Here is a 26,613-nt window from a genome sequence, read left to right on the forward strand (position 1 = left end):
TTGTTTTCGCCCAGTGAATCTCATTTCTGACTTTGACCTCCAGAACTGTAAGAGAATAAAAAGCCTTTATTTTAAACCACTGAGGTTATGATAGTTTATTACAGCAGCAATAGGAAACTAACACAGGAACAGACAAGCAGGCAGGAAGGAGGCAGGTGTACTTTCAGACAGGCTGGAGGGCAGGCAGGAGATTGGGAGGTGGGTGGAGATTCAGGGATGCAGATGGATAGGAGACAGGTAGACAAGCAGGTAGGGAGCCTGGAGAAAGGTGAGTGAGAGAAGGGCAGACAGACTGGGGGACAGGAGGCAAGAGAGCAGGAAGGTGGGAAGAAGGGAAGGTGGGCAGATAGAAAGCAGGATATGGGCAGACAGGCAGGAGAAAGAAGCAGGGGTGAGGAAGACAGAATGGCAGGTGAGGCTTCAAATCTGGTCCTTATCCTAACAAGGATTAGGGAGCCTCCTGAGATGCAGGTGGATTCCATTTTCGGATTTCAACACAATTCGTGGTGTGGGGATAGGGATCCTGGTGGGATCAGGCAGCAGCTCAAAGCGGAGCAGCGTCAGGGCCACGGCCACCTTCAGCTCATTCATGGCAAATTGTTTCCCAATGCAGTTCCTGGGCCAGGCAGAGACAAGGAATTGAGAAGTAACCTCATGCCCCATTCTGATCTGAGTAGGTTTTAGCCCCTGACCCCAGCCATGAGCTGGGCATTCAGTGTCCAACTTTATGTGTCCAGCCCTTGTACACTTACAGCCTATGCACACTTCTACCCCATCTTGGCGTCACACTCTCCCCAGCCTTGGACAGAGCCATCTTCCTGGGCTAGCTCCTAACTCCTACCTCCCATCTGTGCTCTCAGCAGGCCTGAAACCCTCTAGCAAGAGAGAACCTGGGCTCTAAGGCACAGAGTCTATCACATGAATAGACAAAGAGTTAATCAATGGTTTGTTCACTCCTCCACAAACATTTCTTGTTCCAGTGTGGAGGCCACTTCAGGTCCTGTAGGGTGAGGGTGGGCCACACTCTCAGGTGCTTCCCATGTAGTGGGACATACAGGGACCTGAATCCTCATAGGGGGGCTCCAATGGGTGGAGGAAGGGAGTCAGAAGGGAAGGCAGTGGGGGAAGGGAAGCTCCTGGAGGGGCACTGGGTGGGTGGCCCTAGCTGTTGCCCCACCTGCCTCCCACTCCAGGGTTCAGGCTCCTGTCTAACCTCACTCCTCCATTCACCAGCCCCTGTAGCCTTCTAATTATACTCCTGAAACCTTTTTCCTTGCCCTTCCTCAGTCTACTCAGCTGGACTTTCTGGATTTCTGCTTCCCCTCTGTGCACACTGAAGCCACAGCCCAGCTCAGACCCTCCCATGCTCTTCGTCATAGTGGGGACAGCGTTCCAATACCCTAGCTGGCAGCCAAGCCCTCCATGGGCTGGTGCCTCACCCCGTTTTACCTGTCCAGCCCACATCCTAGCCCTGTTCATGTGGAGATGGCTGAGAATTTCCTCCCTTCACCTCTGCCTGCCACATTCTCAAGGCTAAGGCCAGAGCCCAGCTGCCTCTCACCCCCTGCCAGTTGTGCCTTTCCTTCCCAGGTCCGCAGGCAGCATTTGTGATTTATCCACAGACACTCACAGTCCAGTGCCTCAGACAGCACCAGGGACAGGGGCACTCAACAAGCCACTCAGTGAGTGAATGGGTGAAAGATGGATGATGGAGTGATGTGTGACTAGTGCACAGGATGTATTTCTGTACAACACAGTTTTGTACCTTTTATCTGTTTTCTCATCACGTTGCACAGGACTTGACTCACTGAGGTAGGTTTAATAAATACTTTCATATTTGAATAATGTAATTTAAGTTTTAAAATGAATAAAATAGAACGGAATACACTGACAGTAGATATTAGTTCTGAGCTAGAAATGGGGTTTAGGAATGCTCTCTGGTTCTCTAGTGGCAGCAACATGAGCTGCAGGCAATGTTTAGGAGGACTTTCTTATGCTGAAATAGACAGACCAGTGCTAGAGAAGGAGTTTCAGGAGGAAACTTTTTTTAAAAACTTGTTTTGTGTAAGTGGACTCATCATTGGAAGAAGTCATATAATTATTTGAAGAAGTCACATGATTATTTCTTTGAACAAACCTTATTTCTACTAAGAATTTGTATCATTTTTGACTGTTTGTATGTCACAGGGTGATTCCTGAAGCCACGATGATTTCCACAGCAGCCATTCTGGAGTTTTCTTCTCCAGCTCAACAGCTGTTTCAGGTGTGTTTTACATTTCACATACCAGGAGCCTTCAAATGTGCATTACATAATAATAACTGGGCTTTTCTTTCCCAAACAGTGGACCATCCACATTTTTTATGCTTTTTGCCAATATTGTGCTAAGTGGATTACTGGACTATGATATAGAGATCCCAATGCGTGTGTAGAATTTGCCAAATGGGGAAATAGTTGTAAATATGTGAACACTATCTAATGCAGTGAAATTTTCATTGGGCAAGACAGAAAAATGTATGATATTGTTGTAAAACTTTTTCAAAGGGCTACGTTAACCTTTCCCTTATATGGCTTGAAAGGTAGGACTTGAAGGTCATCTGTATTATAAACAGATGCAAAGATTTTAATGATTCAACTCTATGGCAGACCAGTGAATTAAATGGGGAAGACAGTGTGCTGCACTGGGGGTGTGCGGGGAGAGAGAAATCTACTGTTTACTATTCCTGATCACTGAGGAAAGCAAACATCTGAAGTTGAATTTACTGGAGAATGTCTAATTTCGATAATTCACATCCCTAAAGTGAAGAAAATTCATGAATATACTGAAGTTGGACCATGCACTGACACTGAATTAAGGCTGCTCATTTGAAGAAGCAGAGGGAGCAAAGTCTCCACGGGGGTGCTCTGAAATGCACCTTCCTTTTGTACACGGAGACACCCACACCAGGTGCTTGACTTTCCCACAAAGACCAACAATTAGGGGCACATCTGAAGATGCCACATATAAACATTGGGCTCACAAAGATCAGAGGTTTGACCAGAGATTCCCTGATTTCTCTATTCTAGTCACCACACAGGATGTCTCACCTTGCTCCTCCTGAGAAGGGCAGGAAAGCGTGGCTGTGTTGAGCAGAACCTGGTGCAAAACGGGAAGGGTCAAACACCTGCAGAGAGAGCACCAGAGCCAGGTCAGTTAAGGATCCAGCCCCTACTTGCCACCCATGAGGGAGCAGGACTCCCAGATGGGGACTCCTCTATAGGTGGAAGCAGGAGAAGGTGTTGGTCTTGATAAATCACCCCATTTCCTCCTCCTCTCAGGGACCACATACCTCTGGGTTGGGCCACACTTTGGGGTTGTGGTGAAGGCCATAAATGGAAAGTATGATGCTGATACCTGTGGTGCAGGTTGGAAACAGAGAGAAGACAGATCACTTGCATGGGGCGGCCTGGTCCTTCAGCCAGCAGGGGCAAAAGAAGGCACAAAAGGCCTACTTTCCATGAGTTGTCACTTTGATTGGGATGATTCTGCCATTATGTAGGTGGGTTAGGCTTGACTAAGCATGTGAGTTCAGATGATGAATAGAGAACCATTTATCCAGGAATGAGAAGAAAGAAAAAATGGGAGCATTACTCTTTGGAGTAAGTCAAGTGACATTTACATTCATCAAATATCCTCCAAGGGTCATTGGAAAATATACATGAACTCACTCAATACTCACAACAACACTCCAAGAGACGTTCTTTTATTCTGTTGTCAGGGGAGGTACTTGAGTCTCAGAGAGGCTGATTATCTTGCCTGTGTTCACACAACTAGGCTATGATAGGACTGGGACCGGACCTGGGGAGTTGAGCCTTGGTGGCCCCAGATCTGGTCATCAGCTGCTCTCTTTCATTAACCTGAGGGTTCCTCAGAGACTGAACAACAGCTGACCCATAAAATGACATTCCTGATCAGCCTCCTTTGTGCTGACCCCATGAGAAAAGAAACATATCCCTCTCTGCCCTTGTCTGATTCCCTTTTCATCCCTCCACATCTCAAGGAGTAGAATTTTAGGGTTACTGTGAAGGCCACATTCACAGATTAATATTTATTTCTTAAACTTTTGGTAGATTCAAGCTCTCAGCCAGACATTTCAAATTCTTCATTCTAAATACAAAATATGTTTTCAAATTTTTAAAAGAAAAGGGAGACCCAGAGATGTGCAGGACTCTGAAGCTCACATGGATTTCTGACCATCCACATGTCCCTGTGGAGAGCTTATGTGAGTGGGTGGCGGAATTCATACCTTTGGGCAAGGAGCGCCCATCAGGGAAGGTGATGGGAGTGCTGAGCTCTCTGCCAATGCCTGGCACTGGTGGGTAGAGTCTCAGTGCCTCCTTGATGCACATGGTGGTATAGGGCATCTTGTCCAGGTGGTGCCTGAAATAAGCTCATCCTGAACATCAGCAAAGCCTGGGCAGACCAGGGGCTTCCCCTGCAAAGGCAGGGAACACCATCTCTTGATTCCTCACTCACCAGGTGATGGAGGCTCCATCCCCCAAGAGGCCCTGGATCTCCTCTCGGCACCTCTGCTGATGCTTGGAGTGTGTGGCCAGAGCATAGAGGACCCAGGAGATCCCACTGGCTGTGGTATCATGGCCCTCGAACATGAACGTGTCCACCTCAGCACGGAGATCCTTGTCTGACAAGCTGTTCCCATTCTCCATCTGGGGAGGCCGGGTGAAAGTGCAGGGCTGGTCTCTTGCTCTTTACTTCTGAGCAAAACTGAGGCCTCTCCTACACATACTCACTTTGGCCAAGAGGAGGATGTCCAGGAAATCCAAGTGCCTCTTCTTCCTGACCTTCTCCAGCTCCCCCTGCTCCTGCAGGAGAGCTTTCCTCTGTTGGATCACTCGGTCTGTCCCAGAACAATGGTTACCAGGCCAAGCTGAGACCATCAGCAACCCCCAGGAGGCCTAGCTGCCCAACTGCCCCCCTGTGGGTGCCTGGTAGATCTCAGTGGGAATGTAGGTGTGGGTGCGAGGTCAGAGGTGGAAACTAGTACTGTGTGAGGCAGGGCAGGCCTCCTTCAAGTGGCACAGCTCACGGAGCATCCACTTGAATGTTGTTTGGACAGGGTCTCATTCTGTTATCTCCGTGTGGGGACACAGGCAAACCAAGGGACAGAATCTGGTCCCTCATATCTCAATTCCCAGCCCCTGATGAGGGAATTCCCCAGGCTGAGTATATTCTAGCTTCTGGAGGGCGACTAAGGGGACTTCTCTGTCTGAGGAGTCAGGGTAGTTTTCTCTGTGCCTGATAAAGGCTGGGAGACAAGAGGAGGAGACAGAACCTGTATGCTGATGTGCGAGCTGGCAGGCACGGTGTGACCAGCGGCCAGCAGTGGTCAGGCTGTAGATGGTGTCATTCTGGTAAAAGGCATTCCTCACACGGAAATAAAACAGGTTGTTCAGGTCTGTAACGGCCTGGATATAGGACTGAGAATCCCTGAGGGAGAGTACGAAGAAGAAACTGAGTAATGGGCCCATTACTTGGAGGTAGATTGGGGTCTGAGAGCAGACAGCCTCAAGTAATTGGGACAAGCAGCCTGGAGGGCTGTTTCTTCTGTCTTACAGCCCTATTATCCTCTGGCCTTTATCAGATGGCATGAACAACCAGGGTCCACCTGTGCTAGGAATTAAGCATCTGTTCCTGATTCTTTGGTCTGGACTGGAATTAGATCTTGGTCAGGTACTGAATCTACCTTTACGTGGAGGTGAGCCTTCATGCTGCCCCACCTGCCCCTCACGTATGTCCACTTGATAAGAACAAGGACCCTGCAGCTGGAGGGTTATCACTGACCTGTCCAACTGAATGCTGCCCTGGTGGCTGAAGGCACACTTCATGATGGTGTCCAGGGTCATCAAGGAGACATGCTGAAAGATCTCCAGAGGGGAGTCCTGGCCAATGAGCTCTTCCCATTTGTCCTGTGGTGGGAAGGGGCATGGATCTTCTTTTTTTTTTTTTTGAGACGGAGTTTCGCTCTTGTTACCCAGGCTGGAGTGCAATGGTGCGACCTCGGCTCACCGCAACCTCTGCCTCCTGGGTTCAGGCAATTCTCCTGCCTCAGCCTCCTGAGTAGCTGGGATTACAGGCACGCGCCACCATGCCCAGCTAATTTTTTGTATTTTTAGTAGAGACGGGGTTTCACCACGCTGACCAGGATGGTCTCGATCTCTTGACCTTGTGATCCACCCGCCTCGGCCTCCCAAAGTGCTGGGATTACAGGCTTGAGCCACCGTGCCCGGCCGGCATGGATCTTCTTAATCTCCAACAAGTGCTTTGCTAATGATGCCTGGCTTTTTCCTGTATCTGCAGATATTTTTTTGTTTTTCCTATAGCTTGCAGATATCATGGTTGGGATTCCTCACTTCACAGAGCAGATGTATTGTAGAAACTGGGACTGTAGACCTACTGTTGGCAAACTGATGCCTAATTCTCATACACCTTTAATACAACATTAAACAGATCCTCTCACAATAGTATGACTTAACTATTGAATTTTGAGGTTCAGTTAGGACACATGGTTGTGAAAATGTTGTTGCTGTTGTTCTGGTATAAATAATAGGGGGGCTCTTCATTGTCCTGAGAACTGAGCTAGTTCTGAGGGACTAGAATGACACCAACCTTAGGGCAGAAAGTTTGAATGCCAAAGATAGCTTAAGAGGCTAACATAGGCACCCTTTGTAGAGAAAACAGGGACTTCAGTCCTTTTCCATTCATCAAAATTTGCTGTGCACAGTTAGGTGAGAAGTCAGAGATGATGCCATGGCAGGTATTGCACTGAGAACACTCAAGGGTGGCTCAAATCCATGCAGAAACCTGGGGCCCCAGGCCAGAGCCTGCATGGGTGACATCTTGGCCTGTCCATGCTGCCACTGAAGCTGCCATTGCCCAGGCAAACTGGCATAGGAAGTTTTGCTGTCCAACAAGACTGCATACTTTTCCAGTCCCTTGTGCTGAAGGTTCCAAAGTGGAAGGAGAAGAGCCTTGTATTCACCATGAATCTCTTTTCCTATGATGGTGAACAAAGTGTGGATCCCATCTGATGCCTGTGTGTTCTCCTACCTTATACAACTCTGGGGAACTTTACTCTCATAGCAATGACATAAGAGTATTGTTACATGTGTCTATATCTATGGCTGTCTGTGGAACACAGAGTTGGAGTGGAGTTGGTGACAGTGTGTGCTGTGAGTGGGTGTGGGGAGAGGAGAAAGACATGGACTCACCAGCATCACTCTCACAGAGTCTGCCATGAACTCCACGTAGGGCTTCAGGATGTCATAGTGGAAGGCTGGGGTCAGCATCCGTCGATGCTGGAACCATGTCTGGCCATTCAACAGGAGCAAGCCGTGCCCTAAGGTAGACGTGAGTGTGTGTCTGTGTGTCACAAACCTCGGGATGACTGGTGACCATTTGGGAGTGAGAAAGTTGGCTTCTTAGGGGAAGAAATAGCCAGAAGAAGCCACATCATGGGCAAATGCAGGAAAAGGAGGTATATTTCAGGCAAATGAATTTTCTAATTGAGCTGCTACATCCATGTGATTATGACAGCTGTGAGATAAAGGTTGAAAAGTGTTGCGGGCAGATATAAAATAAATGTGAGGCCAAGGATGCCTGGAGAGAAGGGAGAAGTGAAATGGAAGAAGCTGAACCTGAGGAAGGTTTGCACCAACATTAGGAAAGGATGAGAGTCTTGTTAGAAGCAGGAAATGAGGCTTGATTTGGGGATGGCATCATGATAGTGGTGGCCCCTAATCTGTTGTTCTCTGTGAGCCAAAGAGATAAACCTAACTAGGGAGTGAGATGCAGCCCTTGTTTGCTGTACATACCAATCCATGGAGCCAGGAATCTGTAGGAACCATAAGATTTTGGGTCTGAAAGGTAAGAAAGGACTTTATAAGAAACTATGAGCTACTAAGCAAGGCAGTCCCAGAGGCAGCCATCAGTTCTTGGTGTCTGTCAGGTGGCAGTTTGACCCATGTCACCTCCCACTTGACTCCCATCCCCTTCCATTTCTGTCCTGAAGGTCAGTATGGGCTTAGGAAGACACAGTCAGTGTTCCAGCATGAAAACGCCCAGAGAGCTAGAAAGGTGAATTGGTGAGAAACATGGGCTGGGTCTTCAGTGGTGATGAATAATACAGAGCCATGAGTTTTTCTACATTGATGTTTTCCTAGTCACCTTCTGACCAGAACAGGCAACAATTAGAGCTTCCAAACCCAAGTCAATGTGGGTATGAAATTTGTTTTACAGATCTGGAGCAATTTACATTTTAGAAAACCTCAATTTTTTACTAGAGAAATAGAGAAAAGAATTGAAAATTAAGCCCCACATATTGTTTTAAACATTCATTACTCAGTACGTATTTTTGACTACAGCCTGGGCTTGGTGGGCTTGGTGGGCTTGGTGGATGGTTGAGGGAGGTTTCAGGTATCAATGTTTGAACAGCCACTCTCCTCTGGAATTTTACAGACCAAGAGGCATGTGTCAAGAGGGAAGAGATATAGCAGTTGGGATGAGGGTTTGATCTTACCTGATCTCCCCAGAACCACCTTTATATAATCAGGGTCATAGAGCTGGACACGAGCTTTGCTTCCCCATAGCCAATAAGGACAGGCACTTGGGAATATCTCCACCCATTTCCGAATCCGTTGTAGCTCCTGGTCCTGTGAATACTGTCAACAAAGGTAGACAGATGAATGCTTTCATTTAGTTCTAGTCTCTGCAGCAGGAGTGAAGGGCAGGGAAACCACAGGAGCCAGGTAGCAGAGGATAGGGATTTAGGTCTGCTTCTGATGACCTGGGCTGTGATCCAGATTCTTCTCTCTCCCCAGGACTTGACTTTAGGCCAAGAGCTATGAGCCCTCACTCAATACTTCCAGCAGAAATTTAAGTCAGCCATTGTCTTCATGTTGTGTAAAGCCTCTGGAAGTCATAAATACAATAATTTCCATGGGTGGTATGTATAACTCATATCACTTGATAAGCAAATTAGTATAATTTAGTATATTTAGAGAATAAAATGAATTAATGTAAGCGTTTTAAATTACACAATAATTTTATACAATCATGCTTGTTATATTTTCAATATTATCTCAGTATATATGGTAAGATATTTTTGTTAAGATAAAATAGCATTTGGGCAAGGTCGTGGAATAGGAGCAGCTCTGGTTCACAGTTCCCAGCGAGAGCAATGCAGAAGGTGCGTGATCTCCAAGTTTCCAACCAAGGTACCAGGTTCATCTCACTGGGACTGATTAGTCAGTGGGTGTAGCCTAAGGAGGGCAAACCAAAGCAGGGTGGGGTGTCACCTCCCCCAGGAAGTGCAAGGAGCCAGAGAACTCCATCTCCTAGTCAAGGGAAGCCATTAGGGACTTCTCTGGACACTCCAGCACTCCAGCTCAGATACTGCACTTTTCCCATTGTCTTCACAACCTGCAGACCAGGAGATTCCCTCCAGTGCCTCCACCAGTGTCCCAGGTTTCCAGCATAAAACTGACAGCTGTTTTAGCTGACACAAGAACAGAAAATCAAACACGGCATGTTCTCACTCATAGATGGGTGTTGAACAATGAGAACACATAGACACAGGGAGGGGAGCATCACACACTGGGGTCTCTTGTGGGGTCTTCTAAGTATACAATCCTGTCATCTGCAAATAGAGACAATTTGACTTCCTCCTTTCCTATATGAATACCCTTTATTTCTTTTTCTTGCCTAATTGACCTAGCCAGAACTTCCAATACTATGTTGAATTGGAGTGGTGAGAGAGGGCATCCTTGTTTGTGCGAGTTTTCAAAGGGAATGTTTCCAGTTTTTGCCCATTCAGTATGATATTGGCTGCGGCTTTGTCAAAAATACCTTTTATTATTTTGAGATACGTTCCATTGATACCTAGTTTATTGAGAGTTTTTAGCATAAAGGGCTGTTGAATTTTGTCAAAGGCCTTCTCTGCATCTATTGAGATAATCATGTGGTTTTCGTCTTTGGTTCTGTTGATGTGATGGATTATGTTTATAGATTTGCATATGTTGAAGCAGCCTTGCATCCCTGGAATGAAGCCAACTTGATCATGATGGATACGCTTTTTGATGTGCTACTGCATTTGGTTTGCCAGTATTTTGTTGAAGATTTTTGCATCAATGTTCATCATGGATATTAGGAATAGGGGAGGGACAGTGGGGAGTGGGGAGTTGGGGAGAGATAGCATGGGGAGAAATGCCAGATATAGGTGATGGGAGTAAGGCAGCAAATCACACTGCCATGTGTGTACCTATGCAACAGTCTTGCATGTTCTTCACATGTACCCCCAAACCTAAAATGCAATTTTTAAAAAGTACTTGTATACTCGCTTATGAATAAAGTAAGTGCCACTTTAAACATCATATGGAATCAAAAAAGAGCCCAATAGCCAAGGCAATCCTGCGGGGGGGGGGGGTGGGAAAGCTGGAGGCATCAGGTACCTGACTTCAAACTATACTACAGGCCTATAGTAGTCAAAACAGCATGGTACTGGTACCAAAACAGAGTTATAGACTAATGGAATGGAACAGAAGCCTTGAAAGTAATGCCACACATCTACAACTATCTGATCTTTGACAAACCTGACAAAAACAAGCAATGGGGAAGTGATTCCCTGTTTAATAAATGGTATTGGGAAAACTGGCTAGCCATATGCAGAAAGCTGAAACTGAACCCCTTCCTTATACCTTATACAAAAATTAACTCCAGATTTTAAAGATTTAAACATAAGACCTAACACCATAAAAATCCTAAAAGAAAACCTAGGCAATACCATTCAGGACATAGGCATAGACAAGGACTTCATCACTAAAATACCAAAAGCAATGGCAACAAAAACCAAAATAGACAAATGGGACCTAATTAGACTTAAGAGCTATTGCATAGCTAAAGAAACTATCAGCAGAGTGAACTGGCAACCAACAGAATGGGAAAAAATTTTTGCAATCTACCCGTCTGACAAAGGGCTAATAACCAGAGCCTACAAAGAACTTAAACAAATTTGGAAGAAAAAAAACAAACAACCTTATCAAAAAGTTGGTGAAGGATATGAACAGACACTCTTCCAAAGAAGACATTTATGCAGCCAACACACATATGAAAAAAAGCTCATCATCACTTGTCATTAGAAAAATGCAAATCAAAACTACATTGAGATTCCATCTCATGCCTGTTAGAATGGCAATCATTAAAAAATCAGGACTCAACAGATGGTAGAGAGGATGTGGAGAAATAGGAACACTTTTACACTGTTTGTGGGAATGTAAATTAGTTCAACCATGTGGAAGAAAATGTGGTGATTCCTCAAGGATCTAGAAATAGAAATACCATTTGACCCAGCAATCCCATTACTGGGTATATACCCAAAAGGATTTAAAAATATTCTGTTATAAAGACACATGCACACGTATGTTTATTGCGGCACTGTTTACAATAGCAAAGGCTTGGAACCAATCCAATTGCGCATCAAAGATCGACTGGATAAGGAAATGTGGCACATATACACTATGGAATATGATGTAGCCACAAAAAAGCATGAGTCTGTGTCCTTTGTAGGGACATGGATGAATCTGGAAACCATCATTTTCAGCAAACTGACACAAGAACAGAAAACCAAACACCACACTTTCTCACTCATAAGTGGGTGCTGAACCATGAGAACACGTGGACACAGGAAGGGGAGCATCACACACTGGGGCTTGTCAGGGGGTTGGGGGGCTAGGGGAGGGATAGAAGGGGGTGGGGAGATTGTGGAGGGATAACAGGAGAAATACCTAATGTAGATGATGGGGGGATGGATGCAGCAAACTACCACCATGACATGTGTATACCTATGTAACAAACTTCCACGTTCTGCATATGTACCCCAAACTTAAAGTATAATAATAAAAAAATAAAATAGCATTTGGGATGTATATGGCTAAGTGAAAAAGTTAACTAGAAAATTCTGGGCCCTGGCACGTGCTCTTTTCTCTACCTGGAATGCCCCTCCACTCTGCCACAGTGCACCCACCTCTCCTCAGCTTTCAGGACTCAGCTTTCCTTTAATCTCATCTGGAACCCTCACAGACATTGGGTCCTAGTGATGGTCCATGTAGCCAACTCTTCATTTCAACTGCTTCTAGTAACTCAAAGCAACTGTCTACCACGTAAGTCTCTAATCTCTGCCCACCTGCTTCTGACATCCACATCCTCCAGCTCTGAGGCAGCTTGCCCTACAGTGGGGCAGGTTCCTTCATTCAGCACTTACTGCACACACACCATGTGCCAAGTGTGGTTCAGGCACTGTGTTAGGACACAGCTGTGTTCCTTACCTGTGTGGAATTTGCAGGCTAGTTGTGGGGTAAAGAAGATGAGAGGTTGTGCAGTAGGGAATAATCAATATTGAGATTGAAGAAAGGACAAGCATCTGGGCAAGCTTTGAAGAGGGGCCTCACTCAGAACTGAACATTAGAAAGCCATTTCTCTCTGATTCATTGCGTCATCATTTACTGAGGGACTATCCGGTTACAAAGGTAAATCAGATAGTCTCTCCCAGAAGAAGCCCACATTTATGACACTGCAGAAAAATAACTGAATCAAGTTAACACTACTCTGTCCTCTTGAGATGGATAGCCCGTAGAGCAAAGAGTTGGCCCTTCATTACTGGGAGACCCGGGAGGCCTTCTTGGAGGGGGCAGCTTGGTGCTGGACCTTGACAGATAGATATGAGTAAGAAGGTAATTTCAGGTAGCAAGCACAGCGTGATCAGAGGCCTAGAGGTTGGAATGCATAGGCAGGTAGTGAGGTAGTGAGTAACATACGGTAAAGGAGGAGAGTGGGAAGGAAGGCAGAGTGGTATCAGGACCAGTCCATCTAGGACTTGAACATTTTCAGGTCCCCACGTTGGTTCTGCTCTGCTGAGAACTATGTTGCCTCTTTGCTGAGAAACAACAGGCCTCAGCTCCCTAAAACCCCTATCTCCACTTAAGTGTGTTCAATTCATAGCACCTTGGGGAGCCCTTCTCCATGCAGTCCCTTAGCTTGCACTGTTCCTACTTGTTCCATTCCTCATCCAGGGATAGCAGTGCTGAGGGGATGGTCTGTGGCCCTCCTCAGCCCTCTTGCTGTTCCTTTCTCTTCTTTCTCTGTCCCACTACACCTGCGGTGTTCAATATTTTGGCTTTTCTAGGCCACATTGGAGGAAAAAGAATTGTCTTGGGACACTAACCCTAACGAGCTGATGAGCTTAAAAAATTGCAAAATAATCTCATAATGTTATTAAAAAGTTTATGAATTTGTATTGGGTCAATTCAAAGCTATCCTGAGCTACATGCAGCCCCACAAGCCGTGGGTTGGATAAGCTTGCTCTACACACCTGGGCTGACCAACAAGGTGTGCCAGGATTTTGCTGGGTGCTGGAACACAGGGAGGGGATTAGATGCTCACCGCCAAGGAGCTCACAGTCCAGGTGTACGGGAGGATAACCAGGAGGTCAACACATACTTTTCAACGTGCAACTTAGACACCAGTCCCCTCACCTGGAGGACTTTGTGCAGGCTGCCCGCCTTGCGTGTGCCCACAATTATCAGGTTTCCTGGTCCTAAATCACTTGTTGTGGAAATTCTCTGAGTCTTGGGGAAACTTAGCTAATTGGTCCCCTATACCAGCAGACCTCAGCCTCAGCCATCCACGCTAGCAGAGTGAGCTGTTTTTCTGCAATCTGACACCTTCTCAAATTCCTGCCTGCATTTGTCACAGACTGTGAACTCCTCACCGCATGGATTCCTCAGATATGGGTATCTGTGCTCCCAGGCAAGCTCAGAGCCAGAGAGGATGGCATTGATGCCTTCTAGGGCAGGCAGCCTCTAGAAGCTTTGCTCTTTGAGAAAAGCCGAGGTTTATGCGGTAATCAGCCTGGAGAGAATCAGGCATTGTCTTCCACATATAGGGCTGCGAAGACACACTTGGTATCTGCAGGAGGGAATGGGTGATAGAGCTGAGGACCAGCAAGTTGGGATTCATGGGAGGAGTGAGCTCCTCATGACTGGAACAAGCCGAGACCAAAGAGGTAGGCTGGGTGTTCCTTCAAGGGCACATGTTTGTTACAAAACAAGGCTTTTCTATATGGGCTTTGTGATAGGGTCTCAGAGCCCCATCCCTCGTTGCCCTCCCACTCTCCCACTGAGTTCCTCCCTACCTCCTTGTTGTGTCCAAAGAGCCAGTGGGAGGGAGGGCACGGGAACTCCTGGAGGACTTTGAGCAGCCACTGCCTGTGCAGGTAGAACTGGGCTACCTTGATCAGCAGCAGAAGCAGTATTAGCAGGGAGGTCAATTGGAGGATCCTGGAGACATCACCCAGGAGTCTGCTAGGGCTCAGCACAGAGACACTCATGGTGCAGCACCTTCTGGATCTCTGAGGAGCCCTACCTGTCCCTGACCACCCCTGTCCAACAGTGCTCAAATCTGGGAGGATTGTCCCGCCCACTTGTGGGGAGAGTGAAGGGGGAGGGCAGAGCTTGGACTTCAGAGTTCAGAGTCAGTTGACATTGGATGATCCACCTGAGGGAACAGTGGGAGAAAAGCTTCAGCAGCTGTCAGTGGCAGTGGCCCTGCCACTACCACATTCCCCTGTCCACATACCTCACAAACATTTGATGAGCATTTACTGTGTGCAAGGCAGTATGCTAGGTGTGTGGGTGCCACTGCAAGGAAAACAGACTTGAATGTTGACCTCAAGGAATTTGCATTCTACTTTACTACATTGCAATAATGTTCATTCAGTAGCATTTTTTTTCAGTAGCATTTTTTTATTGCATGTTCAAAGGAAATTCTCAACATGTTATATACATTTAAACTTAATGTAACCAAGTCCTGAATAATTACTCTTGTCTTATTGCAAATCTAATTTTATTTACCATAAAAACCTCTTTCATCTGTATATTGGGTGAGGAGTGGGAATTATGTGTTTCTATTAACTGAATGATGATATGGACAAACAGATGCTAACATGGTAGTCCTTGAAGTACTTTATTTTATTCCACTGGGGAGACTGGTCTCATATCCATGGCATGATTTTTTTTCTCAATTCATATACATGACAATTAAACAAATTTATACATAATGTTAGTTTTGATTTTTTTTCCCTTTGATAGGTCTACCTTCTCTACCAGAGAAGGTCCTACAGCAATTTTAGTCCTACTTCAGTCTAGTACTATAGCCACAGCAGAAGCATGTTTATAAATTCTCTTTCATCCTACGAAGAAAATAATTATACAATCAGAACTTTGTACTCTGTTTAGGAGCCCTGACGACCTTGCTTAGTACACTCTACTGAACAAAAATTAATATTTAAAAATGATTGCTGGCTGGGTGAGGTGGCTCACACCTGTAATCCCAAAACTTTGGGAGGCCGAGGAGGGTGGATCACAAGGTCAAGAGTTCAAGACCAGCCTTGCCAAGATTGTAAAACCCCTTTCCCCATTGCTTATTTTTGTCGACTTTATTGAGGATCAGATGGCTGTAGGTGCATGGCTTTATTTTTGAGTTCTGTATTTTGTTCCCTTGGTCTATGCATCTGCTTTTGTACCAGTACCATGCTGCTTGGTAACGGTTTAGTATAGTTTGAAGTTGGGCAATATGATACCTCCATTTTGTTTTCTTTGTTTAGGGTGGCTTTGGCGATTTGGGCTATATGAGCATTCTTTAAAGCTTTATTATTGTTGTCCTCTGGATTCATTATTCACACTTTAGGTGATGAGCAGTATCTTTGAAAACAGAACTATTTAACCCTCTGTCTTTTATCATATTCTAACTATAGAAAGACTCAGCAACAGGAATTCCATTCCTGACCAGCCTCTATTCTAAAGAAAAGGCAACAGAAAAAGGGCCAAACTTTTCAGTGTCACCATATGTTAAATAGATGACCTGGTCTTAAACTAAATAATAAGCATTAAGTTAACCCTAACAGGACTTGCTAAGGTCTGGATTTGTGTCGAACTTAACATGAATTGCCCAAAAGGTTTTAAGACATATGCAGTTTTGAAAAGGACCTAGTGTTATTGCTCTCTATAGACTGCTACAGCCAATTGCCAGAGCTTTCAAATGGTTTACTCAAGACTCGTTATTATAACCATCAGCTTCCTCTATATTATTACTTATCATTGCATCAATCAGTCTCTTACCTTGACATTAATAATATAATTCTTTTCCCTATGGCATATCCATTAATTAATATAAACCGAGGGACAGTATTTATTTGATCAGTATCAAGCCGAGCCATTTATTTCATGCTAAGAGGTGAATGAGCTTCAAATTCAAAATGTATTTTCTTCAATTAGGGCATGAGGAGCAACAGCACAACTTCATGTGAAGTACGTTTAGCAATCACTTTCCTATCATGATATTAATGAGTTTGTCCTTTACCCTATCTATGCTTATGATTACCGAATCATACTTATGAGTATTTTTTACATCATCGCCATTTATCATAAGGAGATTTATTTCAGCTTAGAAGAAACTACTTCAGTGCTCTAGTCGACTTAACTGAGGAAGAAACATAATTTGTGTCAGGCTTTAATGTTAAATATGCAGCAGGACCATTTGCCTATTCTTAGCCGAATAAGAATACTTCTGAAACAACTTTATTTTCAGGATCGTTTAATAATCTTTATATTCCAGAAATCACACTATTTATTTTTCTTATTAAGGCTTTACTGCTAAAAGTTTAATTTCTATGAGTGTGGGCATAATACACACCATTTCATTATGGCCAACTCATACATTTCTTGTGAATGAAATTGTTACCACTAACCTTACCCCTATGTGTGTAATGTGTGACATGTGTCAATCTCCATTATATCATCGACTATTCCATTACTAACATGAAAAAGAGTTTTAAGCTTATGACATATAGAAGAGATTGCACTTGAGCTGATACTGTAATGAATTGAGGCTTTAGGAATGTTGGGATGAGGTAAATGCATTTTGATGGGGAGTGGCCATCTTTGAGGGTCAGTAGGAAGATTATAGTATGCTGGATGATGACCTCCAAAGATATCAAGTTTAAGTATCTAGAACCTCTAAAGGATATCTTATTCGGGAAGTGATGTGATGAAATTAAGGACTAAGATGGGGAGATTATCCTGAATTATCAAGGTGAGCTCTAAATGTAGGAGATATGACACACACAGGGAAGGCCATGCAAAGATGAGACAGAAAAAGATTTGAAGATGCTGGCCTTGAAGATGGGAGGGATTTAGCTATAAGCCTAGGAATGCTGGCAGCCAGCAGCGGCTGGGGAAGGCAGGCAATAGATTCTCCCCTAGAGCTCTGGAGGGAGCACAGCCCTGCTGACACTTTGGTTTCAGCCAGGATGTTGATTTTGGACTTCAGCCCTCCAGAACAGTGAGATAATGAATTTCTATTTTTATATTTTCTCTCTCTCTTTCTCTCTCTCTCTCTCTCTCATAGACAGGGTATTCTTTAAGTTGCTGAGCTGGTCTCAAATTCCTGGACTCAAACAGTCCTCCTGCTTCAGCTGTCAGTGTAGCTGGAACTACAGACTCACACTATTGTGCCTGGCTCTCATTTTAAATCACCACGTTTGTGGTAATTTGTTACAGGAGACCAAGAGTTATGGTAGTAGAGGTGAGGTGTGCTGTAATAAGTACCCACAAATATCGAATTGGGTTTGGAATTGAATAATAGGTAGAGGTTGGAAGATTTTTCAAGTGCATTGATAAGAAAAGCACAGACTGCCTTAAATTCACTATTGGCAGATATATAGACATTAAAATCCTTCTCATGAGGGCTGCAAGGAAACTGAGAAGCATGGTTGAAAAGGCTTCTATTGGTTTGGAGAATATTTACTTATCATAACAGAATGTTAGTAGGAAAAGTAACATTAAAGGTTCTTCTGCTGAGTACTCATAAGGAAATGAGGAACATGTTATTTGAAACTGGAAGAAAGCAATCCTTTTACCTATATTGAATATTACTTTCACAGCTCCAGAATTTTAGAGAAATTTTATTCAAGGATGGCTTATGCCCCACGCCTCAAAGATACCTAAGTTAGATTACTTAGGAAATACAATAATACTTTTGAGCTTGGATATTTAGATGCCATTTTGGAGTTGATGCTATAAAGAAGTGAGGCTTTTGGGTTGTTGGGAAGAGGCGACTATATTTTACATGTGATTGGATGTGAGTCTTTGGGAAACAGAGGGCAGACTGTGGAAAGCTGAGTGGTGATTCCCAAAGATATCAGGTGCTAATTCCTGAAACTTGTAAATGTTATCTTATTAGGAAAATTGTCTTTGAGGATGTGATTATATTAAAGATTGTGAGACTGGGAGATTAACCTGGATTATCAAGGTGAGCCCTGAATGAAATAGTTGATTTCTCCTCATAAGAGGGAAAAGAGGAGGATTTGACACATACATGGGTAAAGGCCATGTGGAGACAGAGCAGAGAGAGATTTGAAGATGCTGACTTTGAAGAATAGAGCGATGTTGCCACAAAGCAAGGAATGCCAGCAATCACCAGGACCAGAAGTGGAAGGGAATACATTGGCCCTAGAGATTCCAGGGAGAGCGTAGTTCTACTACTACTTTCATTTCGGCCCTGTAAATCCGATTTCAGACTCTGGCCTCTAGAACTATGAGAGAATATGTTTCTACTGTTTTAATCCAACAACTTTCTGCTATTTTTTTCACAATAGCCCTAGAAACCTAAAATGGATGGGATAATAAACATTTCTCTGAGTATCTCATAGAATTATTTACTTATTCACTCATTTATTTATTGAAAAACAAAGACTTTTTTTAACCTCATGGTGTGGTACCTAAAGGCAGAAAAATTAATTATTGTGTTAAAACATTATAGAGGGTGCACTGAAGGAATAAATGTGGGCTTGGGTCATTCAGAGAAAGAGAAAATAAGTAAAGAGGTCTTTTAGGATAAATAGGAATTTATCAGTTGGTAAATACTAGAAAAAAAAAAGCACTGGCAGGTTCATGGAGATCATACATGAAAGAGAAGAAGTGGGACAGACTCATCTTCAAATTACCACTCCTCTCACCTTTTTCATAATTATCTTTACAAAGTCATAAGGTCATCAGTTCAGAACGTAAATCAAAATAGATTTCAGAAAGAATTTTTTGGAAGTCAGCTCTCCAAGGGTCCCCATTTCCTCCTGCTCTCTAATCCATCTAAACTCTTATGCCCAATACCTTCCTTGTTTGCCTTACTCGACAGGTGAATCATTACAGAACCCAGAGAGTTCAGAGTTCTTTTCTTTCTGCCTCAAATTCTGGGCTCCTATCCAAACCAAAGAGTAGGGACATGTAACCACTCACACTCCTTTCCATCTAACCTCCCCCAGTTCTGTGGCTACTTTCCATCACCCATCACTGCCTCCCTAACTGGCGACCGTTGGACTCTGACTCTTTCCCTACTTGACTCAGCATCTGTTTTTCTTCCATAGCATGAGCAACAGTAGCTCTGAAGTCAGAAATTTTGGCTTTGAATTCTCGTTGTGATTGTTTTCCCCCCTCCCTGAATTCTTAATTTCTTTAAAGTTGAGCTCACAGTGTGGTAATGGCCAACATCTAGTGAGCACTTATTATGTTCTGGCCATGAAGCAAAAACTTTACATGCTTTCTTAACAAAAACTCTACAAAAGGGATTTTAAAAAACCTTTATACTATAGGTGAGAAAGCTAAGGTGCAAACAACGTAGTTTCCTTTCCAGGATCCCCCAGTTGTTAAGAGGTGCAGCCAGGATCGTAACCCAGGCCGTCATGCTCCAGAGACTTTGCTGTCACCGATTCATGTAAACAAGGTGGTGATTAAGTTGAGCCTCCACTCCAGATGGCTGCCCCTAAACTTTCCAGGGGGCGTTAAATGTTTGCTGTGTTTTATTCAGTGTTTCTAAATAGCAGGAAGATGTGTCAGATATTAGCTACACATACATATTTGCAGAAATGTGAGGCTCAGTATCTGGTGCAGCTCCTGTGAGAAAGTGAATGGCAAACATGGCTAGGTGTAGCATCAGCATTGAAAGCGATGTTTATGGAGAATGTTTAATGATATGAGTAAAGCATATGGAAACTGATAAAAGCAGAATATAGAGCTGTTTGTAGACTGAGCATAATTCTCAGAAAGGTGTGCTTATGATGGTCGAGACTTAATAATAAGTATATATTATCCCATTTATTTATTTGTTTATTTAAAAAATTTTACTGATTTATTTTGAGACAGAGTCTTGCTCTGTTGCCCAGGCTGGAATGCAGTGGCATGATCTCAGCTCACTGAAACGTGTACCTCCCAGGTTCAAGTGATTCTCCTGCCTCAGCCTGCCACCATGCCCGGCTAATTTTTGTATTTTTAGTTGTGACAGGGTTTTACCATGTTGGCCAGGCTGGTCTCAAACTTCTGACCTCAGGTGATCCTCCTGCCTCGGCCTCCTAAAGTACTGGGATTACAGGCAGGAGGCACCATGCCTGGCCTATCCCATTTACTTACTATTCACATACCTCCACCAAAACTCCTGAAAGGTGGTAACTCAGCTGTTATGCCCTTTGCTTCCCATGGCATGAAGCAGGTGACCGTGTCTGTTGATATTGGCCAGGAAATACCTACTGACTGAATCAATGAGTGACAGCTGGAAAGAGCAAAACTTTGAAATGGTTATGTCACCATCCTGAAGAGACTCAGTTCAGTTTTGAATGCAACATTGTGGAAATGAAATTGATATTTTTTGCTGCTGGATGTTTCCTGATTTGATGTTTAGGCAAAACCAAGGCAGAGGAGGGAAAAATTGATCCCTTTGGCAGCATCTTGAAGCAGTTATTCCTGTGGGTAGATCAGTCCAGGGGCTTAATTTCTGGGTTTTGATAAAGGCGCATGTGATCCTGATGTAACTTTACATTTCTTGTTTACTTTTAGTCCTCTACAAAGACTGTGTCTTCCAGGCACAAACCTTTAAAACTTAAATATTTTCTTGCTTTTCCAGTCTGATGGACGGCACAAAAATATCATATTTAGTTTTAGCTGAGGACCTTCTGTATCATCACTTCCTACCTGGAATGAGAGGCAGAGGTGATTCTGAGAAAGGGAGGTTTTCTTACCTCAGTGCCTTGCACAGTGCCAGAATGCTGTTAAGCCTCAAAATGTCTCTTCTGTATTTTCTGAGTGCTTAACTGTGGCTAAGCACAATCACAGCTACTCCTTAACTTACTGGGTGTCATTATTATTAACCTTATATTATAGACAGGTGAACTAAGCCCCAGAGATGTAAAGTAACTTTCCCAAGGTTACAAAGAATGTGTCAGTGTCAGGATCATCATTTCAAATTTCTAACTTCAGTTTTGCTAACATTTGACTATCATTTCCTTAGTATAATACTTTGTAGGTGCTTGGCATGGAGCAAAGTGATTTTAGCTATTATCCTTCTTCATTCTTATCATACCCTGATATGGAGCACATGTCACCATTCATGTGATCTCGCCAACCTCTTCTCAGGTGACTGTCTCACCATAGGGCAGCTCCTAAAATACACTATGATCTTTCCCACCCCAGAGCCTTTGTGCTTGTTCTTCCTCCCACCCTGAACGTTCCTCCCTTGTGCTTCACACAGCCAGTCTCACCATCCTAAGTCTTGTCTATGACAAGAGGCCTTCCTAGATCACCCTATTTAAGCAGTTACTTCCTTTAGTGTCTCAGCACTCATTGCTGTCTGTCATTATTTTACTGAACCGTCTATTATCTGTATTTCCCATAGAATGAAAGGGCAAATGATTTCTGTCTCTTTCCTATGAGATGTCTAAAACAAAGCTCTGCACACATAGGTCCTCAATGAAAATGTTTTAAACACAATAAGCCGTTTAGGAAAAAGCTGCAGCTGATAAACTGATTGGGGGAAAAGCTGAAAGCTTTTCCTTGAAAAACCACAAGACTGGGGAGAAATCCAAGATGGCCAATTACTAGCAGCTCAGGATTGTAGCTCCCAGTGAAAGTGCAGAGAACGAGAGGACACCACACTGTCAGATGGATTTTTGTTGCTCACGGAACAGGAGATTCCCAGTGGAGGAGCCCTATGGGTCGCCAGCACGACTCTTGCGCCGGCGAGGCAGTTTTGCTGGCGCCTTGGCACGGCAGTTCTCGGTGCAGGATAAATGGGACTGGGTCCCCTTTTGGTTGACATTTGGAGCTCTGGGAAGGCAGAGTCGCCCATTCAGCTGATTGAAAAAGGGACTCAAGAGGGAAGCCAGACCAGAGATTCCCAGGCAGAAAAGCACTATGAATCTTAATGCCACTGTTTTAGCTGGTGCACTGGGTTGTTCAGATTCCGGTGCTGGGAATCAACAAGTTGGATGTCCACTCAGAGACCTAATTCAAAGGTTGGTAATTACAAAGACGACAGGTGGATAAATTTACAATGATGGGAAGAAACCAGCGTAAAAAGGCTGAGAATACCCAAAATCAGAATGCCTCTCCCTCTATAGGGGATCACAGTTCCTCATCAACAGGGGAACAAGGCCTGATGGAGAACGAGTGCATTCCATTAACAGAATTAGGCTTCAGAAAGTGGATAATAAGAAACTTCTGTGAGTTAAAAGAACATGTTCTAGCCCAATGTAAAGAAACTAAGAACCTTAAAAAAAGGTTTGATGAAATCCTAATGAGAATAGACAATTTAGAGAGGAATATAAGTGAGTTAATGGAACTGAAGAATACAACACAGGAACTCCATGAAGTATGCACAGGTTTTAACAGTCGAATTGATCAAGCAGAAGAAAGGATATCAGAGGTCCAAGACCAACTTAGTGAAATGAAACAAGAAGAGAAGACTAGAGAAGAAAAAGTAAAAAGGAATGAGCAAAGTCTCCAAGAAATATGGGACTATGTGAAAAGACCTAATTTATGTTTGATAGATGTACCTGAACATCATGAAGAGAATGAATCCAAGCTGGAAAATATTCTTCAGGATATTATTTAGGAAAACTTTCCTAACCTAGTAAGGCAGGACAATACTCAACTCCAGGTAATACAGAGAACACCACAAAGATATTTCTTAAGTAGAGCAACCCCAAGACACATAATCCCTAGATTCACCAGGGTTGAAATAAAGGAGAACATTCTAAGGGCAGCTAGAGAGAAAGGTCACGTTACCCATAAAGGGAAGCCTATCAGACTTACAGCAGATTTCTCAGCAGAAACCCTACAAACTAGAAGAGAGTAAGAGTCAATATTCAATATCCTCAAAGAAAAGAACTTTCAACCCAGAATCTCATATCCAGCCAAATTAAGCTTCATAAATGAAGGAAAAATAAAATTTTTCACGAACAAGCAAGCACTCAGAGATTTAATCACCACCAGTCCTGCTTTACAAGAGCTTCTAAAAGAAGCACTACACACAGAAAGAAACAATCAGTATCAGTCATCCCAAAAACTTACCAAAAGGTAAAGAGTATCTCTATAATGAAGAATCTATATCAACTAATGGGCAAAATAGCCAGCTAGCATTAAATGACAATATTAAACTAACAAATATCATTATTAATTCTAAATTTAAATGGATTAAATGCCCCAATCAAAGACACAGACAGGCAAATTGAATAAAAAGTCAAAACCCATTGGTACACTGTATCCAGATCCATCTCATAAGCAAGGACACACAAAGACTCAAAACAAAGGATTGGAGGAAGACTCACCAATCAAATGGAGAGAAAACAACAACAACAACAACAGGAATTGTAACTTTCGTCTCTGACAAAATAGACTTTAATAGTAACACAGACTAAAAGAAACGAAGGACATTACATAATGGTAAAAAGATCAATGCAACAACAGCAGTCAATGATCATAAATATATATGCACCCAATATAGGAGCACTCAGATACATAAGACAAGTTCTTAATGACTTATAAAGAGACTTGGACTCCTGCACAATAATAGCGGGAGACTTTGACACCACATTGTTAATATTTGATGGATAAATGAGATAGAAAATTAACAGGGACATCTATGATTTGAACTCAGACCTGGAACAAGTAAACTCAGTGAATATTTATAGAATTCTTCACCCCAGGTCCACAGAACATACATTTTTCTCAGTATCACATTACACCTATTTTGAAAGTGACCACATAATTGGAAGTATATCACTCTTCAGCATTTGCATAGCATTTCACAGACTTAATCAAAATATTGGTTGGCTGTTGTTTGTTACTTTCTTCCCGTATTCCTTCCTGTCTCTGCTGTTAAGCACAATTATTGGCATAAAAGAGATTTTTAATACCTCTTTTTAGATTGCATTCCAGCCCGGGCAATAAGCAAGACTCCTGTTCTCTCTCCCACTTTCTTTTTCTCTTTCTTTGTCTCTTTAAAAAAAAAAACAAACAAAAAGAAATTTGTGTTGCGCCTGCTGGGCCTCACTAAAAGCAATGACCCAGGCTGTGGCTACTGGCATCAGGACTGCTGAGACATGCTGTCTTTTGGAGAGAAGTCCAAACCAAATCTTTGCCCACTTTGAAAGCCAAGATATTCTCATTCCTTTCAGCCACAGAAAGGGCTGAGCTTTTATAATAGGATCATGTCTGTGTGACCTTTTGATGTAACAACCTGTTTTCTATGCAATATATAAACAATAAAGGGTTTAATTTAAAAAAAGAAAAAAGAACGAAATTATCTGACCTACCTTGTTTGCTTGTAGGTTATCCCATTCCAGAGAAAATGTCTTCCCCCTGCCCAGAAGGAAGGAATGCATGCTCACAGAAGCCAAGAAGAATCTAAGCAGACAGGCCTTGCTGGATTTCCCCACTCAGACTGTTAGCATTTGATCCTAGCCTTTTTTGTCCAGTTATAGCTCCACATTACCGTTTATACCTTGTTGAACCAAGCACAAAAGTGGACATTTTTTTCTGCATCTTTGGGTCTTCATTCTGAAGCCTCTTGTGTATTCATGCCAAATAAATATGTATGCCTTTTCTCCTTAAAAAAAAAAAAAAGAAAAGAAAAGAAAACCACAACAAGATAAGGATGCCCAATCTCATCATTAGTATTCAACATAGTATTGGAAGCACTAGCTAGAGCAATTGGGCAAAAGTAGAAATAAGGGACATCCAAATTAGAAAGGAAGAAGTCAAATTGTCCTTGTTTGCAGATAACATAATATTGTACATTGAAAAAACCCAAATGCTCTACCAAGAAAACAAACAATCTATTAGAACCAATAAACAAATTCAGTAAAGTTGCACAATACAAATCAAAATACAATACCTGTAGCATTTATATACACAAAGAATGAAGGAATTGAAAATAAAACTAAGGACTCCCATTTAAAATAGCAACAAAAAATACTTAAGAATAAATTTAACCAAGGAGGTAAAAAATATGTATACTGAGAACTATAAAACATTGATAAAAGAAATTAAAGAGGACACACATAAAAATGGAAAGGCATCCCATGTTCATGAACTGGAATAATTAATATTGTTAAAATGAGCATACTGCACAAAGTAATCTACAGAGGCAATACAATTCTTATCTTTGAGGATAAGTGACAATCTTCACAAAAATAGAAAAAATTCAAAAATTCAGAGAGAACCACAGAAGACCCCAAATAGTCAAAACAATGCTGAAGAAAAGAACAAAACTGGAGGCATCACACTATCAGACTTAAAAATGTATACAAAGCTATAATAACCAAAACAGCCTAGTCCTGGCATAAAAATAGACATAGAACAATGCAAGAGAATAGAGAACACAGAAATTAATTTATATATCCATTGTCAGCTGATTTTTGACAAAGGTACCAAGAACAGTCATTGGGAAAGTACAGTCTCTTCAGTAAACAGTGCTGGGAAACTGGATGTCCATAAGTAGTTGAATGAAAGTAGAGCCCCATTTCTCACCCCTATTTCTCATGCAAAAACCAACTCAAAATGGATTAATGACATAAATGTAAGACCCTGAAACCATACAACTACTAGAATAAAGTATGGTGGAAATGTTTCAGGACATTGGTCTGAGAAAAAAAAATTATGAATAAGACCTCAAAATTAATGGTAACCAAAGGAAAAATGAACAAATGAGATTATATCAAACTAAGAATTTCTGCATATCAAAGAAATTCATCAACAAAGTGAAAAGACAGCCAGGAGAAAATATTTGCAAACTTAATCAGACAGCAGATTAATATCTGTAGTATACAAGAAACTCAAACATCTCAACTCAGAAAAAAAATCTGATTAAAAATGAGCAAATGATCCAAACAGATATTTCTCAAAAGAGTACGTATAAATGGTAAACAGGTATATGAAAATATGCTCAACATCACTAATCATCAAGGAAATGTAAATCAAAACCACGATGACATATCATATCCCATGTTGGATGGTTGGTATAAAAAAGGCAAAACAACAGCAACAATAAAACAATACTGGGAAGGATGCTAAAAAAAAAGGGAAACTCATATACATTGTTGGTGGGAATGTACAGTAGTATGACCGCTATGGAGAACAACATGGAGGTTCCTCAAAAACTTACAAACAGAACTCACATATGA

The 26,613-nt window shown here is 42.7% G+C and overlaps 2 protein-coding genes across 4 annotated transcripts in view; one reads left to right on the forward strand and one right to left on the reverse strand.

The window, feature by feature from the left end:
* CYP4X1 (cytochrome P450 family 4 subfamily X member 1) overlaps nucleotides 1-26,613 on the forward strand; it is a 266,175-nt gene that overhangs the window by 157,349 nt on the left and 82,213 nt on the right. Inside the window, exons 2-3 of the mRNA XM_054259317.2 lie at nucleotides 2,188-2,263; nucleotides 3,065-3,186. The gene's annotated coding sequence lies outside the window, so the exon portion shown is untranslated. The remainder of the gene's footprint in view (nucleotides 1-2,187; nucleotides 2,264-3,064; nucleotides 3,187-26,613) is intronic.
* The window catches only part of CYP4A11 (cytochrome P450 family 4 subfamily A member 11), a 65,911-nt gene continuing 39,363 nt past the window's right edge, over nucleotides 66-26,613 (reverse strand). For 2 of the 3 annotated variants that reach the window (XM_078331654.1, XM_078331655.1), the window contains 13 exons: nucleotides 24,933-25,037; nucleotides 24,745-24,790; nucleotides 8,575-8,716; nucleotides 7,871-7,915; nucleotides 7,268-7,395; nucleotides 5,841-5,965; nucleotides 5,332-5,486; nucleotides 4,790-4,896; nucleotides 4,515-4,705; nucleotides 4,285-4,418; nucleotides 3,328-3,392; nucleotides 3,086-3,162; nucleotides 66-616 (listed from right to left, as the gene is read on the reverse strand). In XM_078331654.1, the coding sequence (XP_078187780.1) occupies nucleotides 439-616; nucleotides 3,086-3,162; nucleotides 3,328-3,392; nucleotides 4,285-4,418; nucleotides 4,515-4,705; nucleotides 4,790-4,896; nucleotides 5,332-5,486; nucleotides 5,841-5,965; nucleotides 7,268-7,395; nucleotides 7,871-7,915; nucleotides 8,575-8,716; nucleotides 24,745-24,790; nucleotides 24,933-24,973 (1,434 nt within the window). In that variant the 5' untranslated portion in view covers nucleotides 24,974-25,037 and the 3' untranslated portion in view covers nucleotides 66-438. Of the gene's footprint in view, nucleotides 617-3,085; nucleotides 3,163-3,327; nucleotides 3,393-4,284; nucleotides 4,419-4,514; nucleotides 4,706-4,789; nucleotides 4,897-5,331; nucleotides 5,487-5,840; nucleotides 5,966-7,267; nucleotides 7,396-7,870; nucleotides 7,916-8,574; nucleotides 8,717-14,241; nucleotides 14,480-24,744; nucleotides 24,791-24,932; nucleotides 25,038-26,613 lie in introns of those variants that run through there. The other variant, XM_003733435.6, reaches the window with a different exon arrangement.

Source organism: Callithrix jacchus, chromosome 7 (genome assembly GCF_049354715.1).
Source record: "Callithrix jacchus isolate 240 chromosome 7, calJac240_pri, whole genome shotgun sequence".
Lineage (NCBI taxonomy): Eukaryota > Metazoa > Chordata > Mammalia > Primates > Cebidae > Callithrix > Callithrix jacchus.